General features: G+C 34.7%; 2 protein-coding genes across 3 annotated transcripts in view; both read left to right on the plus strand.

Moving 5' to 3' along the window:
* LOC111698769 (uncharacterized) overlaps positions 1-8,794 on the plus strand; it is a 22,973-nt gene extending 14,179 nt beyond the window's left edge. For both annotated transcript variants that reach the window (XM_023469197.1, XM_023469198.1), the window contains exons 25-33: positions 306-410; positions 2,269-2,332; positions 3,098-3,358; positions 3,589-3,741; positions 3,950-4,012; positions 4,713-4,826; positions 5,378-5,560; positions 7,583-7,651; positions 8,556-8,794. In XM_023469197.1, the coding sequence (XP_023324965.1) occupies positions 306-410; positions 2,269-2,332; positions 3,098-3,358; positions 3,589-3,741; positions 3,950-4,012; positions 4,713-4,826; positions 5,378-5,560; positions 7,583-7,651; positions 8,556-8,705 (1,162 nt within the window). In that variant the 3' untranslated portion in view covers positions 8,706-8,794. The remainder of the gene's footprint in view (positions 1-305; positions 411-2,268; positions 2,333-3,097; positions 3,359-3,588; positions 3,742-3,949; positions 4,013-4,712; positions 4,827-5,377; positions 5,561-7,582; positions 7,652-8,555) is intronic.
* Positions 8,795-8,932: 138 nt separating this feature from the next.
* On the plus strand, positions 8,933-19,008 carry LOC111698774 (HORMA domain-containing protein 2). The gene is made up of 10 exons (XM_023469203.1): positions 8,933-9,855; positions 10,872-10,912; positions 11,060-11,117; positions 14,062-14,119; positions 14,501-14,565; positions 15,247-15,293; positions 16,244-16,286; positions 17,722-17,820; positions 18,550-18,670; positions 18,986-19,008. The coding sequence occupies exons 1-10, from the start codon at positions 9,733-9,735 to the stop codon at positions 19,006-19,008; spliced, it is 678 nt and encodes a 225-aa protein (XP_023324971.1). The 5' UTR covers positions 8,933-9,732.
* Positions 19,009-19,029: the final 21 nt, after the last annotated feature.

Raw genomic sequence — 19,029 nt, forward strand, 5'->3', positions numbered from 1 at the left:
GGGGGGGGGGGGGAAGTTTATAAGATTTACGCTCTTAATTCTTACTCCGAGATAATCGTTTAAAAGTTAAACTTAAATGTGTTATAAATTGTTAAACTGATGGAATTATCCATTTCCTTCTATCTTAAAATTGATTACTTTCAATTGCAGTTCTCTTTAAAAGTAAACGAATGAAGTTGTCAGAATCAATCACTTTTTCAGCTAAAAAATCCACGAAATTTTAAGGTTTGAAGGGTTATGACGTGAATCGAATCCAATGTATAAATATAAAAATATATTGATTCCGTTAATGTTACTTAATACAGGGAGCATCTACTAGTGCATACTGAGGGAAAGTTAAACTGCTCACAATGTCCGCCAGATTCTACCTCTACCTACACCAGAGAAGCACTCAAAACCCATCTCAAAAAGTAAGATTTGATTAAGTTAGTGCAATTAAAAACTATTAAACAAGATTTCTCGTTAAATTTTGAATTATTTTGTTTTTAGAAATCTTCTTTGCGTTGTTTTTATTTGAGCGGAAGGATTTATTTTAGTTTTTATAAAGCTTTGTATAATTCGAAAATTTCTAAGATTAAATCAATTTTCTACAAATGTTTTCTTGTTTGTTGTTGTTTTCCGTCTCTAGCCATAATAATGGAGAATTTCTCTGATAGTCTATTGCATTAAGGACCCCTAAATCCATCCTTTGAAAAATGGATACGGACCCGAATTCGGCGTATGGACATGTGTAGTAAACACCTACTCCATAACAAGTTCTCGAAACGTATCTATCCAGGTCCTACCTATTCGCTATCAAAGTCAACCAGGACACAATCCCACGAACTATCAACGTCACTACCACTGCACTGGGCGCGATCTCTGTAGCTATCTAACCAAGCAGGGGCGAATACAGGATTTAAGTGAGGGGGGTGCTAGATTTATTTCGGAACAAAAACATCCAGATTTATGAACAACATTTTTTTAAGATAGATATTTTTCCTGTATTGCACTAGGTTTTCTTTCCCTGTGCTATTGAGGAACTATTCTGAAATCTCATGGGGGGGGGCTATGCTTCGAAGCCCACCCCCTGAATCCGTCAGGGGGTACGAAGGTTCTGCCACCGCCCCCCCCCCCTGTATCCGCCCCTGAACCCAAGCTATTAATCCAGGATCTAAATGCCACACCGGGACACAAGCCTAGCTATCAAACAAGCTATATATTGATCCCAAATGATGGGGAGGACCTTACGCTCTAAATGCCACACAGGGACACAAGCCTAGCTATCAAACAAGCTATATATTGATCCCAAATGATGGGGAGGACCTTACGCTCTAAATGCCACACAGGGACACAAGCCTAGCTATCAAACAAGCTATATATTGATCCCAAATTACGGGAACGATCTTCAACCTGTTTATCAAAACAAGAAACAATTACTTTCTCGCAGTACGGAGTTGCTCTATAAACTGACTTTATTTAGATATTTCTCTTGATCTTGAATCCAGCCGTTTTTCTTCATATTCGATATTTTGCTGTTCGCTTCCATAGCTGTTCCTGCTGTAACCCCTTCTAGATCTGTTTCTCCGCGATGTTTAGGGGTTGGCTCTATCCCGAGAATTTAAAAAGTTTGACTGCTTCCTCTGTCAACTTCCCGTCTTGGTTTACTATCTCCATTTTATCTGTCTCGAAGTTTTCAAGAATAAATGTCATCTTCCTCTCTTCTGTGGATAAATCTGATTCTCGTACATCATTAATTGTTTTTCTATAATGTTTTATCTACATTCTCTTGTTTCTTTGGGTCCAGGGGTTGTCTGTTGCCTGATGGCTCATATCTTTCTTCTGCAATATTAGTTCTTGACCTGGTTCTTGTTCCTCTGGTAACATTGATTTGTTGGAGTTCTTGTTTTCTAGTTTTCTTTCTCCCTTTTTGTTTCAAGCTAGACTTCTTGTTGTACCACAACTCCCGTACTGAGATTTACTGCATGATTCAATCTGTTTGACGCACCGTGTTTAACTTCCACCAATTCTCATGTTTGCAACTCTATCAGTTTTGCTCATCTTTATCGTAAATTTTTACGATAACCGCTACAGCAAATTCTCATATTTTTATTATATTTGACCAAGTCTTCAATCTTTCATTTGATTAGCCATCACCTGAGATTAATATTTTGAGAGTGTAAAAATTTTGTGCATGTTATTTTATACTTTTTATTTGGATGCGGTTCTGCGAATACGCAATTACATGTTTTTGGTTCCGGATCCTAGGCACTAAATTTATATATTTAGTTTCCATACGGCTGGAGAGTTTCCATGTGTGGTTCAGGGATGTGAAACTGTTCTTCCAACAAAGGTAGGTTAGTGTGAAGTTGAAGTGTGCTCGTAGACCGGAATCTAGCCCCCGCCCCCCTTGTTTGCGAGGAACTACCCATCAAAGTAATTACTTCATTCTCATGTTTAATAGAACTCGCTGTACAATATATTAGCTTGACAATTTCTAGGTAAATCTCTGGAACAGAATGAATAAAGTTTCTATTTTATTTTGTTTATTTTCCATTTGAAGCGAAGTGTTGAGTGTTGATGTATCTAATGTCAAAATGTGACATTTTATCGACATAGTAAACATTTTTGCAAGAAAGAGAGATGGAAGTATTGAAACTGAAACCATTCATATTTTCAAAATATTTTTTATGATGGGTTATTTGCATCAAGAACTTAAAAATTGTTTTAAACTCTGAGTTTAATACTTGTATTTGTGCAGTGCGCAACATAAACTGTGTAATCTGATAGGTCTAACTCTAATACTTTATATTTGAAATATTAAAGGTTGACACCATCAGGTTTACAAGATACAAGGATTCGAAAATTATTTTTAGTGGCAAATGTTCATTTTTTTATTTAATCTTGAAGGAATAAAAATCTTAGCTTCGGTCAGGAAAGTAAACTGAAAAAGATGCTTTTTTATGCTTCCAAAGATAACGTTTTCACCTTCCTTCATACCTCGTTAAAAGTACAGATTTAATGATTAGAAAAATTTACACCCCCTCCCGCCAAGAAAACTTGATTTATGTGATTTCCCCTTTAGTGAAGAGAAACTAACGCAGGTATTTTTTTTCAGAGTGAGCTTAGAGAACACCAGAGCACAGAACACTCGACTCTAATGCGAGGAAAGGACAACATGTTTCATTGTTACATCTGTGATTATCAATTCCCTACGAGAACGAGGTTAAACAAGCATGTGAAGATCTGCGAGGCCGGAAGAACTAAAACCTTGTTCCGAAAACAGATTTCGGATGTTCTTCAGTGGATTGAGAAGGGTTCTTACAGATGTACCTTCTGCCAGGCAGAATTTCATCCTGAACCTGGGGATGTGACATTGGTAGGTGGATGAGATGGGATGGGATGGGATGGGATGGGATGGGATGGGATGGGATGGGATGGGATGGGATGGGATGGGATGGGATGGGATGGGATGGGATGGGATGGGATGGGATGGGAATAGATTCATGACTGTAAATGTTTATTTTTTAATTGAATTTATGTTACTATCTAAGCTATGATCGTTACCAATTTTATATATTATTTATTGGGAAACATGATATTGTTTAGACCGGACTTCCAGAGGCGCGTAATCATGTGGTCAACGTTCATGGTATGCGTCACATGCGTCGGTTGAAGATGGGTTGGTTGGGAGAACCTGCTACACTAGATAAATCTGAACGATATAAGGATAAATCTTATATATGGGAACAGAAAATGAAGGTCAGTTATTCAATGCAATTAACCGTTTATATTTAAATCTAAAACAATATGTATCCCAGGCTTAAGAAAAAAGTTGTATTCTCCTAGTCCTAACCCCCCATTTAAAAAAAAACTTGAATTACATCGATGTACAATTGGTGCAATGTTTATTTACTCCCAGTGGAAAATGTTATCAAAACACAAAATAAAAATTGCTAATTGCTTTCAGGATATTGAAAAAGCAAGAAAACTTGAAATTCAGCAGACCAACATACAGAATATTCAGCAAGAGGTGACAAAATTTAGAATTTATGAATCTAGGACCGAATTTTATGAATTGGAGAGTTCGCTGAACTGCCTATCGCCAGCTGAAAGCCTGAGTCACTCAAATCTTCAGTTATTTTTTTTTTATTTATTTGAGCCGGCTGTAAGTAGTTCAGCGACCTAGCTGAAAATCATTAAATTTGGTCTTTAGACTGACAAAGTTTAGCGCTTGCTTGTTAATTAAGACATGGTTTCCATATTTTTCATTGTGTCAGTTAGATCATCATTCTAACATGTTTTGATCTTATCATCAGCAAAATGTTACAGATTTTTACAGTAACCTCATTAGAAAGGGAAATGAGCATCGTCCCGTCTTGCGTTGTCTAGTTCGCAATGTGGATAGCCGGACGTCCCTAATGATTCGATTCGATTCGATTCGATTCGATTCGATTCGATTCGATTCGATCCGATCCGGTTCGGTTCGGTTCGGTTCGGTTCGGTTCGGTTCGGTTCGGTTCGGTACTGTAAAACTTGCTCTCGCTGCTTGTCTAAAGGTCGGTCTGGTAATGTTTTTTATTATTTTTACCCGGTGTTAAGAATTCGTGTCCGCAGTTTTTGGTGGATCTTGACAGTAAAATAAAATAAATGACGTTTTTGATCCAATGTTTTTCATATTTAAGCGCAAAAGAATCTTTTGTGTGGAATTATTCTAATGAATGATTTTAAAGGTTAGTCAAAATATAGCTCGAGCAGCTACCAGTTATCAAACCATGCTTGAAGCTCTCTCTCAGACAGGAGGACCTGCTCCGACAGAATCTGTTCTTCTTGAGGTCATAGGAAAGGTAATTTATTGATCATTGGATTTACGATGATTTCGTATTGGAGGGATTTGTCGTAAAATTTCTGATTTTTATTTGACATGATAAGATTGATAAGAATGTTAAAATAAATTAACATTCAACCCAAATATATTACTTTGCCTTTAATTGCTTTATCAAGGAAATGTGCCATACAAAAACATTATTTTAATCAACTGCTTTCTATTTTTGTAATGCTCAGGTTTTAAATACAGGGTCCTCAACATAGAACGAGACTTCAGAGACGACTTTATATAACTTGTTTATTCTATTTTAGCGAGAAATTCAAATTCAACCTTCAGATAGTCATGAGAATCTTCTCCTTAGTGGGTAACCCTGTTATTAAAGCCATGATTATTATCTAACGTGAGGAACGTTATTAAAAACAGGTTTGGTCTGATAAAGGTGAAACTGACAATTCAGGAATAAAGATATACCTCAGACTTTCATGGAGTTTCAGTTATCTGAAAGCCTAAACAAAACTTTTACCAGATCCATATACCACGTAGTCCAATTCTTGACATCTGTTTGTTTAGGGTAATGTTGTAAAGAAGGAGGAAGCTGGTTGGAGAGAGGAAGGTGAGGAAGGATGGAGAGACGATGAGCCCCGGGACTGGGGTCAAGGCGTGGATCGCATCTACCTTAATGTTGTTGAGGAGGACTGTATTGTCAGCCAGAGTGAGGTCTATATCCAGGAGAAGGGTGACGGGGAGGACCAGGTAAATAACCGTTGAAATTTTCGCAAACAACTTTTAAATAGTTAAGTCCAGAGGCGTATTCAGTGGGGGGGCTATGGGGGCAAAGCCACCCTGAACCAGTGAAATCTATGGATACCCAACTCCCTTTAGAATAGACAAATATTTTGTGTTTACTTTCTTAATTTTTTATGTAAACCTTATAGATTAGATAATTACATAAGAAACATAAGAAAACCGATCGACTATTCTTGAAATAAAAAATATTTTGAGTCTATTTTTGTAATTTTTACTGTAAACGTTACAGATTCGATGATTCTTTTTGCAGTTTTCTGTCCTTGCAAACTAGGATCCTTATTGGTCAACATTTCAAACCCCATTTTATCAAAAACGGCTTTTCATTAAATTTGTTTAACACATATGTTTTGAAATCGACTAATCCTATACTTTCAATTTCCCAAAAAATGGGGTAATTTTAAGTGAAACCTAAAACCCAAATTTGTCATGTGTGTGTAGGTCGTGTAGGTAGCTACTTATTACTGAGTTTTCTGTTTCCCTGCAACTTTGTTTTCTTAACATATACAGGGTGAGTCAAAAAAAAGTGTGATTTGCGGTGCCTGGTGCAAAATTGTACCCTTTTTTCGTGCAACTCTCCTGGACGGTGTTTTTTCAATGTTTTTTAATGTTTTTTTGGTCCCAAAAAAAATCCCCGAACCTTTTTTTCTCTCAAAATCAAAAGTTCAGAAAAACAAAAATGTAATAAATTATTTCTATCGAAATCTAAAATTTTAAAAAGATTGAATCTCAGAAAATTTGCAAAATTGTAATCAGAAAATTTGCAATTTTCAGTTGTGGTAAAATTTTTACGGAAAAGTTATTCAAATTCTCTAGTTCCTTTCTTCTTGGTATATTATTGGTATTAAATATACGCTGTTCAGTTGAAACCTGAAGAAACCTTGAAAAACAATTTTTCCGTAAAAATTATACCAGAACTGAAAATTGCCAATTTTCTAATTTAATTACAATTTTGCTTTTCTGAGATTCTGTGATTCAATCTTTTTAAAATTTTATATTTCGATAGAAACAATTGATTTACACATTTTTGTTTTTCGGAACTTTTGATTTTGAGAGAAAAAAGGTTCGCGGATTTTTTTTTAGGGCCATTGAAGTAACAAAAAAAAATTTAAATATTGAAAAAACGCCATACAGAAGAGTTGCACAAATAAAGGTACAACTTTGCACCAGGCGCCGCAAACAACACTTTTTTAGACTCACCCTATATATATTTTCTTATTTAACTTGCAGATGAACTCGGTTTTCTTAATATTTACAAGTATTCAAAGATTGCTTATTTTCAACCATAATTTTTTTTAATTAACAAATTAAAGGAAACGAAGGATTTTACCTTAAAAACCTCCAATAAATGCCCTCCCTCCCTCTTTTTTTAAAATCAATATCATTTCGTTGATGACTGCATTATCTCATTAATTTTGTCGGATTCTGAAGTTTTCCTGTTTATCAGAATTCTCTGTTTGATGCTAAATCAATGACAAGTTTTCAAATCCAATTTAGATTTAATCTGTTATCTAGCCGGGGGGAAGATAACAAATATTATTAAGAATATTATTAGAAAATTTAAGAATCGGAATCTAATTTTGATTTTGATTTAGGCCTAAAATAAATGACATTGTGTGTCGGCAACTTTATTTTGAATTTTGTCAAAGAATATTTAAACTAAAAACAAAAAGTTTCTTCTTATATTCTTGGCGTTTAGACGAACATGAACAAAATAAAGAGCTTCTCATATTCTAAAGATTCCTAATATTTTTCCCTAACTCTATACTCTGTAAAATATACATGATAACGATTCAAGGAAGGTACTCAGTGAACACCCGTGTATTTCTTTGCTTGCTTATAAGTGTACTGCTAACGTTTCTGCGCGAACTATTAAGAAAAATTGCAGTACCTGTACACTATTATTTTCAACAAAGAAATAGTTGTTCCTGGTAAACATTCCTTGACTAACCTATCCTTGATCTCCTCCAGGAAAACGAGAACCAGGTGTTTGTTGAGACGGAGTCAACTGAGGAGCAGAATATTCTAGTCACAAACCAGGTAAAAGATATTTCAGCCTTGAGGTTTAAACTTTAATCTAAACCGATATTTTAAACACTAAGCCTCGATCCCCAGAGCAGAAACTACAAATTTGAAGCTATTAATTGCTTCATCCATGAAATGTGACCTCGCATTTTTAAAGATAAGCTTTATTGGCTAGTTGGGAATTAGTTCTATCCTCTCCTCTCCCCCCCCTGGATTAGTCATATTGAATACGAGTAAAATGTGTATACTACAGTCGCCTTTACAGTCTAAATTAAGCTTTAATAAACCATGATCAAATAAACTGCAACATCATGTAGAAAAATTTTAAAACTAGATCTTAAGTAATAGTTCTAAAAAATATACGAATTAGTGCTCTCTGAAGGTTTAACCCCTTTTTTTCATCTGACCATTTTTTTAGATATTTATAGTTCTGTTGAAAAGTATTGGAGGACAATTAGTAGCCCGCGATTTAAAAACTTCGACTCCAGCCGTAATTCCTTAAACCAGGCTTTAAGACCCAATCTTCGACCCAACTCTGACGAAAGCTTGTGTCACGTAATTGACAGCTGCAAGATCTTCGGCTCGACATAACGAGTTAGGCCCAATGAAAATAAAACCGACCTCGGTTAGTTTTAGTGGAGTATAAGGCTCAATGTTGAGTTTGTTCTCAGAAAAACCTGGAATGCGTCAATTCCTACCATGAAAACCCGCCAAATAGAATATTAAACCGGTTTTTTGAACTCAACTCTGGAAAATAAGATGCAGATTGAATTCGAAAGCTCAAGCCGAAAATAAGACCCAACGACAGCTTAGATCCGTATTTTCCTGACTGTTTTAAATCGCGGGCTCAGAACGCGAAATCATTTTGAAATTTGTAAGGAAATATAGTTTGTTTTATTATAATTTTGTCTGGTTCTAGGATGGAGTTATGGTTCATCATGTTCTCCGACCTCAGTCGCCTTCTGATCCCCACTCTATCCTCAGTAACGTAAACCTGGAGGGCAACGTCCAGTTCTTTCTAGAGGACGGTCGCGAGGCTATTGTGGAAACTATTGAGATAGAAATTTAGTTCAGTACAATTATGGGCACTCTTTACAAGTTTACAATATGTTTTTTTTTTATAGATTATCAAATCTGTTATGAATTCGGTTTATTCAACAGTAATTAACTGTAAAAAATGTTACCGGTATTTATGTGATTATCCTAATGTATAAATGTGTTATATCCTACAGTAATGGTTCAGTACTCAACAGTATTCTGTAAAATTTTTAAATGCATATTCCTTTATCTGCGATGATTTTTCCTTTCTTTCTTTTATAGACGTCAACTGGATGAGTTTTAATTTTACGAAAATCATATTTTTATACGGATCAATGCCGGATCAATTGTACAAGTTAAAATGAACCGTTTTATCTTTATTTTCTATTTCTAAAAGTTACCATAACCAATTTTAAAACCTTGATTGTATATTTGCTGAGTTGAGACAGATGAGATATAGGTTCTAGCCTAGCTTGTCTAAACTTCAAATTAGTTTTCCCACCTCTTATTTGTTTAGTTTTAACAGGATTAAATTCCAGCACTACATCTTTCAGTCTCAAAAGTTAGATTAAACCATATCATTTCCAGCATTATTAGAATTGACTGTTATATTTTAATACTGTTCCCTGAAAAGATGTGTTCAATCATGAAACTAAAATAATATTAAGTTTTGTAATCTTTGTAATCATGGAACTATTATGTTTTGTCCACGTTTTCTTTAATTTATTAAATTTAAGTAACTGCATTTCAAGAACGTTATGCAGTGTCCTATTCACAATCCAACTTTTTACCGCCCTATCCAAGTAACAATGAGGAAGAAAACGTTGTTTGTTCCTCATAGCGAGGTGCTTTCCCCGTCCCAATATATGTAACTTTAAAAGGGAAATCAAAATTGAAAGAAAAAAAATTTATCTTATTCATCCTTGATCAGACAAAAGTTAAAAGAATCTTGGTTTGTTTGAGCACCTACGTTTGAATACTGATGAACTTGTTTTCATCTAATATTTTTAGGAACAATTTTATGCACTATTTCTATTGTATAAAGTTCTAGAATCAAGATGTCTAATGTAGCTCAGGTATCAAGAATCAATGTGTCTAATACAGCTCCGGTTCAAGGTGAATCTCTGATGAATACTGAAACCTGGGCTCAACACTTCCCTACCACAATTAACACGGAGCAGGTATTAAATGGCCTGTGCTGGTAACTTTTCTATTGATGATATCGAGATCAATGCGTGATCTAAACCATTTGTTAATCTGCAGATTAATTTAATCTTTATTTGATATCCCGCAGTGTAAATGTACCCTGACGGGATAAATGAAAGGAAGAGATTAACTTCAAAACAAAAATGTCCACCCTAGATATCGAGATCGGAGTTACGAGTTCTGAAAACGTTATTTTCTGCGAATGTTCGGTGGTTTTTGATACCTTAAAGCTTCTTGTCTAGAGATAAGGAAACTCTTTCTTTGAATGTATATTGCATACAGAGTATAGGATACAGGTCGGTCGGTATATTGCATACAGAGTATAGGATACAGGTCGGTCGGTATATTGCATACAGAGTATAGGATACAGGTCGGTCGGTATATTGCATACAGAGTTCAGGATACAGGTCGGTCGGTATATTGCATACAGAGTATAGGATACAGGTCGGTCGGTATATTGCATACAGAGTATAGGATACAGGTCGGTCGGTATATTGCATACAGAGTTCAGGATACAGGTCGGTCGGTATATTGCATACAGAGTGTAGGATACAGGTCGGTCGGTATACATGTCGGTCGGTATATTGCATACAGAGTATAGGTTACAGGTCGGTCGGTATTTTAAATTTTCAACGTTTAAAATCCCTTGACAATTGATACCTGGCCTTATTGCTGTCAAAAAAATCGATGTTTTTCTCTTTTTGTTTATTTTGATTGATTTTTTATTTAAAGTTAAATTTTTATTTTGTATACAGTGATGACCAGAATATAGTAGAAAAGGAAGAAGCAATTGATGCAATACTGAAGTGCATTTGATGTTGTTAAATAGCTTTACTAGGAAGTTATTATAACACTTATTTGGTGAAATGGGTCTGTCTATACTGCACTATTCATTTTCATTGGACTATTTAAAGGCATGACTTAAGTTATAAGTCAACTTCCTAATCTAGAATTTTCTTTTACTAATAAGGAATCTTTTGTGTTTGTGAAGAAACTGTTGACTACAGCCTTGTCGAGTTTAACTTATATCAGGCCAGAGAAACAATAATACCAGAGTCCGATTTTAACGAATTTGAGCCGCGACTCAAATAATAGTTATGATCAGAAATACAATTTACAAACAGAGATTACCACTATAAATATAGATATAGGTCAATATTGTTTCTTCTAACCCCCCAGAGGCCTCCTGCCGGAGCACTGTTATGCAAACAGGAAGATGGATGAAATACCTATAAAGGCAGGATGGGGTGCACAAATCTTAAGCTTTTACCAGTCAGTTCATCGCCCCTTATGAAATTGAGTTCTTGGCACACTCAATCTAATCCTTATATCTTTTAAACCTGAAGGTGTAAACCTTTGATATTTTCAAGCTTAGATCATTTTATCTCACAGAATTAATATTTAGAAATGTCTAAGGTTTATAAAATCGGGTTGCAAAGATAAAGGGTTTGAAAATTAGAGTTTGTACAATGCAATGTTAGACATAGAAAGCAATTTATTGTTTAAACATTGCATTAAACTGTATTTTGGTGGGAAACACACAAAAAAGTTATTTTCTCTCAAATGTCGACTTCCTTTAAAATTCAGCGGATATTAATTCCAAAACACCAAATGTCAGAAATGGGCCAAATCTGCAAAGGTCCTATTTTGAAACAGTTACCGCACTTCAGCTCATGTTGCTTTTTGGAACATATCCTAATTTCCGGACATTTACTCAATCTCAGTTTCCACATTTTATTTGTTAAATAAGAAAACAAAGATTTTTTTCGTGCATTTAAATAAACAATTTCCCGCATTTCTAGTTAAATTTAAGTGTAAAAAAATGATATCAATAATAATTTTTTAATGAATGAAAGAACGGTTTGTTGTTATTGTTTATTGTAATGATTAATGTTTTCAATCAAATACAAGCAAGATGTAAATCCTAGAGAATTTTAATTGCATCCATGGTCTAGGGTTTTTGCAAATATTTCACTCTAGATTCCCGTACTCTCGTTTTAGCATCAATCTCTTTAATAACTTCTATATATATATATATATATATATATATATAACACATATACTCTGAGAGTTACATATATATATATATATGTATCTCTCAGAGTATAAATGAATTGGAATTGATCAGTTTCATAGCTTATTTATTAAATACATCTGGAACGTTATTCATGTTTTCATCAGTTCCTTTAGATATTCAGCTGGTACAGTTCAGGATCTGTCGAGCAGCTCCCTCTTATTCTATCTCGTTCATCTGCTCTCAGAGTCTGTTATCCTGGCTGCTCCTACATACTGGGATGCTCTTATTGTATCTTGAGCTGCTCTTTTAGTCCACGTTATGTTAGTTGTTTTTACGACTGCTCCCGGAGCTGTTCTTGGAGTTCCTGCTATGCTAGCTGTACTTATTCAGTTTGAGCTGCTCCCAGAGTTATCTCTAGAGTCTCTGCTATGTTAGCATTACTAACAGTTTGAGCTGCTCCCAGAGCTATCCCTGGAGTCTCTGCTATGTTAGCATTACTAACAGTTCGAGCTGGTCACAGAGCTATCCCTAGAGTCTGTGCTATGTTGTACTTACAATCCGAGATGCTTCCAGAGCTGTTCCTTGAGTTTTACACTATGAGATGCCCCAGTTCAACATCTATCTGAGAAGCTTCCTCAACTCAATATCTCAGTTAGCTCCTCCACTTCAATATCCATCTCTTAGCAATCTCTCAACAACAGCTTCCACATTCAATGCTGGTTCATTTTCTGCTTCTACTGTAAACCTAACTGCAACTGTGGCTATTCCGGAGTCTCCTCTTATTTAGCTGCTCCTACAATTTGAGATGTTTCCACAGCATTTCTAGCTGCTTCCCTTGCTCGACTGGCAACTGGTCTATGAAGAGCTATCTACAAGGAGCAGTGTCTAATGCATCAAGATCACTTGTGCCTCAACTGTTTCTACTATAGATCTGTGAAGAGCTGTTCCTCAATGAGTGTGGTCTCTGTACTCATAATCCTCCTCTGGGTACTGCTAGTGATTACACGTCAGGTCTGTGCAGAGCTGTTCCAGTGATACTTTTATCTTTAGACCTCCTGGTTTCTCAATCATGTCTGAAGGACGATAGATCCCGTCTTCGTAGATCCTCATGATCTCTTCTTCACCTGGAGTCATTGATCTATATTGGTCTAAACCTTTTTTCTCCAAAAATAAATTAAATCTTTCCGCTAAAATGGCTTATTTTTTAAAAACATTCAGAACAATAAAAATGATGCACCATAACTTACTCCTCAAGTTCAAATGATGACCATAACCAAAATTTATACTATTTAGCGAGAAAATTTTAAAATAGAATTTTTATGTGGAATTCTGTAATGCTTAGGTAATGCCAATTAATATTGTGATTTTTTTCATCTTTTCTTATTCTTTAAACTCCCCATAACTCGGTGCCCACAATGCGTAAAATAATCTTCCTTGTAAAGTGTAAAGCAGTTTAACAACTGAACACACAATTCAATGATATTTAATAAACTTTTAAAATGTCTTTATAGTATGATCTTCCGCGTAATGCCCCTAAATTTTTGAAAATCGCAAATTCAATGCACTAAATTTATCATTTAAAAACGTAATAATTGTCGGAAGGGCCAAATGTTGTTGCTTATGGCTGCCGGAAGACAAAACAGCTAATATGTGCCTTGGAAGGGGGAAATTCCCCCGCTCCTCAGGGTTTGTCCCAAGACATTAGCTAAACGCGGTAAATATTTCACAATATTACTGTGATTTGTAGGTCTCGTACTCGCAAGCAAAAATCGATAAGAATTTTTCCAATTACTTCTTAAATAGTGCAAGATTGTACATGTTAAGGGCTAAAGAAAAACATTAGTAAGTTAGATCGGTAAAATCTAAGTCAAAGGTGTTGCGACGATTCAAAGTCGACCCTGTCTTAAAAATTGATGAGACTGAATCTATGTGATATGGATATGTTCGAAAATTAAATTAAATATCTTCATAAACCATAATCACACGTACCTTATTATTAGTTTAAAGTTGACATTGTTTTACTCGTAATATAATTTTTCTTATTTTATTAAATAATTGCTGTAGTTTATTGGGGTTTACCATTCTACGCAGAGTAACTTCTTAAATGAAAATTCGATGACGTCAAATGTTTATTATAAATCCTCAGTCCACCCCCTTGAACTAGGTATTGCTTGCTAATACTGATCATCCTATTGCCAAAGCACTGGCTACATGTCTGGAGGGTAATATTTATTATTATATTAAAACTACTTAAATCTGATTTAAGGTTGCACACAAAGACGACTTGAAATTCTTAAAATATAATTTCAAGATTAATGTATGTCTCTTCCTTGAAAATATCCCTTCAATGTCTTATTTAAGGATTTGCAAAAGAAACGATCAAATTTACAGCCTCAGAGAATTATGAATTCAAGGAAACAGACAATATAAATTCCGTTTAGTCGTCTCTGAAGATTCATCCTTTGTGGGTGACCCTGTTTATTTCGTGTCTAATCGCTTTTTCATGAAATTATATCGGTTTCTATACTAATAATAAATCCCAGTAGCATTTGAAATTGTAAGGAAGATTGAAGACGACAATACTTAAAAAAAAAATATTTAAGGGACTTTTGAGGCGCTGGAGAAGAAGTATTTGAAAGAGTTCTTCTTCATTATCTTCTTAGACAAGGTAAAAAAAATTTGCTGTTACTATGCTGTCATTTTAGACTAAAGAATTATTTGAACAGCAAATATAACTTATACGTGTTCTTGTAAAGGCTCTTAACCCCAGTGCTTAGGATCCTTTGGATCCGCAAAATTTTGGCTTCCTGGATGCGGATCCTAGGGTCAATTATCAAGAAAAAAAAACAGGAAAAAAACTTTTGCTCTCAAAACTCAAGTATGGCCAGTTGAATATAAGAGAGATTATCATATATTTCTTTATCCCAATGGTATATCAAGTTTTAGTATTAAAATAAGCGAAAAAAGAGGAAATGTTGTTATAAAATTATTCTTCTGTTGACAAAACTAGTAAACCTTAAAATAAGGTTCATGACCAGCATCAAGAACCATATTTTTTCAGGATTCGGATCCGCATTAAAATAAATGGATCCTAAGCACTCTGTGTTACAAAACTAAATATCAAAATTCAAAAGCGGGAGATCATTCTTAAAAGGACGCTATTTTCTGCGTGCACTTTTGCTCAGATCCGTTCAAAACCAATAAATGCAGATGATATATATAATTTTAAGTTCGCATGCAAAAAATCTGCCTCTTAGCTATGCTAAGTTATGNTTACAGAGATTTTACTTACAAATGTATTAAAACTTTCATACAAGTGTATGTGTATCAACCAATGTATTTATTAAAGGATGACCCTGATGGTTCCGTATATGAAATGTACAACTTCAGTTTTAGGTAAGCTAAGAACTTTATCCCCTGAATTGTGTACTTATGATCCGGAGCCCGTTCTCTCCATAATAATGTTTAAACAGTGGTCGTGTTGTTCACGTACTTAGGGGGGCGATAGTTTGGCCGCTAGGTGTCTCACGCAAAATTCTTATCTGATAGATAGATAGTTCTTACGAGAGACATCTAGCGGCCAAACTATCGTCCCCCAAAGTACGTGAACAACACGACCACTGTTTAAACATTATTATGGAGAGAACGGGCTCGGATACACAAACAAATACGCAGGGGCGGATACAGGATTTAAGTGAGGGGGGTGCTAGATTTATTTCGGAACAAAAAATCCAGATTTAGGAACTAAAAAAAAAAAAAGATAGATATTTTTCCTGTTTTCCACAGGTTTTCTTTGCCCTAAGTGCTATTAAGAAGCTATTCTGAAATCTTAGGGGGGGGGATGAAGGTCCTGCCGCCCCTGCAAATACGGAACCACGGATTTGGATTCAAGTGGTAAAGTTTCAACCAAAACATCAAAACTCATTTTTATTGTTGACAAATGAGATATCCTTTAAACCTCCCTAAACATTGATTGGTAAATCAGAAAAATTGTTGTTGTAAGAAGAAAATCAATATTAAAGCTGCAACATGTGCATAGTGTAGGAAAATAAATATTAAAGCTGCGGCATCTGTGTACAGTTTTAATTATTTTATTCTTGCACGTTGGTTTCTGCAACAAATTTTCACCCAGTGCATTGAACTCATATTGAACTAAGGAATTGAGTCTTTGCCTCAAACTCAACTTTTCTAATTCCTATATCTTTGCAACCTTTGATATTTCAAACTTAGATTATTTGTTCTAATAAAATGCATAATTCGAAATATCTAAGGTCTAAGTTTGTGAAAAAAGGCTCCCTTCCTTTTCAACATAGATTTCATTTTCTTCTTTTTTCTATTTTTTTTAGTTACAGTGATGGAGTGACTAGTATGCACGGGACTTCAAACAAAGTAATTTGATTATTATCTTCGCTATATACTAGTGTTTTCAGGCGCCCCCTTTTATTCGAACAAAACTGCTCTGAAAGTGGCCATTTTTATTCATTCTAAAAAAATTCGATGATTTTTCTGTTTAAACGGGCGCATTTTTAAAAATGATAAATGTCCACGTTTTTTCCGGTCGGTTCATAAACTTTCTCCGGGGTCATGTGAGTTCCCTTTTAAGAAATGAAGAAAGAAGTTGAATCATAGACCAAAACAAGATTTAACTCAAATTGAAGAAACCGAACGGATCTCTCCCTGGTGAGGCCAGTGGCCGAATTTAAAGAATTTGAGTCGCGGCTTAAATTTAAGACGCGGCTCAAATATGACGTGTTCCACTTAAAATTGTATTTAATGTTTCAAGATTTATGCCGGCGTTCAATTAAAACCGTTTTTTTGCGGATTTCAGACGCGGCTCAAATTCATTAAATTCTGACTCAAGCAGGGCTGACAACATTATTGTGTTGATTTTTATCATTAAATTACAATATTTCTGATAAAACGTACTTTAGATGAATTAGGTTAGTCTCTATTATATTGGAACTTATATAAAATGGCCACATTAAATAAAATCTGCCAATGTACTTGATCAAAAAGGTTTGAGATTGTAATGTGATTTTTAAACTCTGTCTCGCACTTTTTAAGGTCAATTAAGTATCGTCTTTTGCTAGGATTGGGACATGTTCCACAACCAGTAACATAATAATGTTACTAAAACTGAACTACATAGAGGGAGGGGGGTGCAGTGCCGCCATGAGCCTCGCAAAATTGTCTCCAAACCTCCGTATCCTTTGTGAGTATTTTAAATGACCCGGCGCTACCCTAAAACGTTAGAATAGATATTATAGAAGTATTAAAAACATTTTTTAAAGAAAATATTTAATCTTTTAAATAAAATAGTTATGCAGTGATTTCTTGAATATCCAAAAAACATTGCATAACTATTAAAATATTGAATATTTTTTCTATATATTTGTATACATTACTTCTATAATAATTTCTAAGGATTGGGGTACTGTCAGATAATTTTAAATACTCAACTTCGAACCCAGAGGCTTGGAGACCATTTTGCGGGGCTCATAGAGCCCCTGCACCTCCCCCCTACTACATATCACTGCAAATTCGGTTCGTTTTAATTACAGGGCCGACACTTATGTAGCTAGAGCAAGCTGTAAAGTACACATATAGACTATTAGGGAAAACCGGGATAGTACACAATAAGAAGCATCCACTTCTTGTAAGAATCTATGTGGATTTATTAAATATTAGGCCGGGATAGTACACAATAAGAAGCATCCACTTCTTGTAAGAATCTATGTGGATTTATTAAATATTAGGCCGGGATAGTACACAAAAAGAAGCATCCACTTCTTGTAAGAATCTATGTGGATTTATTAAATATTAGGCCGGGATGAAGTATGAGAACAAGATATACAACTCAACCCGTCTTCTACTCAGGAATCTTTGCTTTTTAACTCAAACATTCGAACCTGTTCCAGACGAGGTAATTTTTCAGGGGTGCCTGTCAAACATTTTAAACTGAAATAGAACTTGTAAATTTAAGAACTAATTATCTAAACAATTTAGTTTCTGAATTTTTGCCTTATTCGTTGTTTATTGTGTGTTTGAAGTGTTTAAAATTTAATACATTTTTTAGCAGAGACAGGACAAGAAATCTAACAAACCTGAATTTTTATCAATTAAACAATTTTCTTAAAATGGCGTATTTTCTGATTTTGATATTGTAGCCTCAGAATCACATGGGGGCCTTCCTAACTACAGGGTGTCCCAATAAACATAGGAATTAGGAAACCACTTGAAAGTCGTCTTTAGTGATATTTAATGCATGACAAAGTATAAAAAAGAGGAGCTTTACGTTTTACGATCTTTTAAAATTAAATATTGCGAAAATTTTGATTTTTTTTTTTAAATTAAAATTTGTACATATTTTGTAATATCTCCGTCAATTTTGTAAATCTCAAGACGAGGCGTTTTTAATATTAGATGTTTAAGTTGGAATACTGCAATAATTGTGTTCATTAAAATTGCCGTATGGTTTGAAGACGATATAAAAGTCGTCTCTTAATTCCACTGTTTATTGAGACACCCTGTATATTACTATTGGGATAATTCGTTTAACTCGCATGATGTTGGACAGCCAAGTGACTGGAGTCATGTAAGTTGCCCAACAAAAATTAGGTTTGATCGGTTTAATATATATTTTAAATACTAGGCTTACCTGACCGTCAAGTTGACCTACCACGAGAATACTCCGGACGAATATGAACCTCCAGGATTCAGTCCTTCAGGTACCCTTCTTATACATTCTTATTCATTCTTATACATTCTTATTCGTGTGTATTCTTATACATTCTTATTCATTCTTATACATTCTTATTCATAAGAAACCTATTTTTTTAGTTAGGGTGGATGTGATTACTTACTTTGTACATAAGCTTTTTTATAATTTTTCCTTCAAAAAACAGAAGAAGGATTACTTCGGTTTTAATTCACCTAAACTTTCACCATATTTAACGAAATTGATAATCTATGCATTAATTTTCTAATCCTTACATCTCTGCAATCTTATGGAATAAACTTTAATTTATCTTTGACTATTATATTTAACAGAATTCAAAGTCTAAAACGACTTAAGTCTATGAATTCAGGTTGCAAAGCTACAGATTATTAAATTAGTACGAGGAGAGTAGTA

Source organism: Eurytemora carolleeae, unplaced genomic scaffold (assembly GCF_000591075.1).
Source record: "Eurytemora carolleeae unplaced genomic scaffold, Eaff_2.0 scaffold109, whole genome shotgun sequence".
NCBI lineage: Eukaryota > Metazoa > Arthropoda > Copepoda > Calanoida > Temoridae > Eurytemora > Eurytemora carolleeae.

Excerpts from the sequence above, each read along its gene's own strand:
- LOC111698774 (XM_023469203.1), top strand. The coding sequence starts at position 9,733 with ATGTCTAATGTAGCTCAGGTATCAAGAATCAATGTGTCTAATACAGCT. Across the intron at positions 9,856-10,871 it reads CCACAATTAACACGGAGCAG|AAACTGTTGACTACAGCCTT; the intron begins GTATTAAATGGC and ends GTGTTTGTGAAG. Across the intron at positions 14,566-15,246 it reads TCATTATCTTCTTAGACAAG|GATGACCCTGATGGTTCCGT; the intron begins GTAAAAAAAATT and ends TATTTATTAAAG.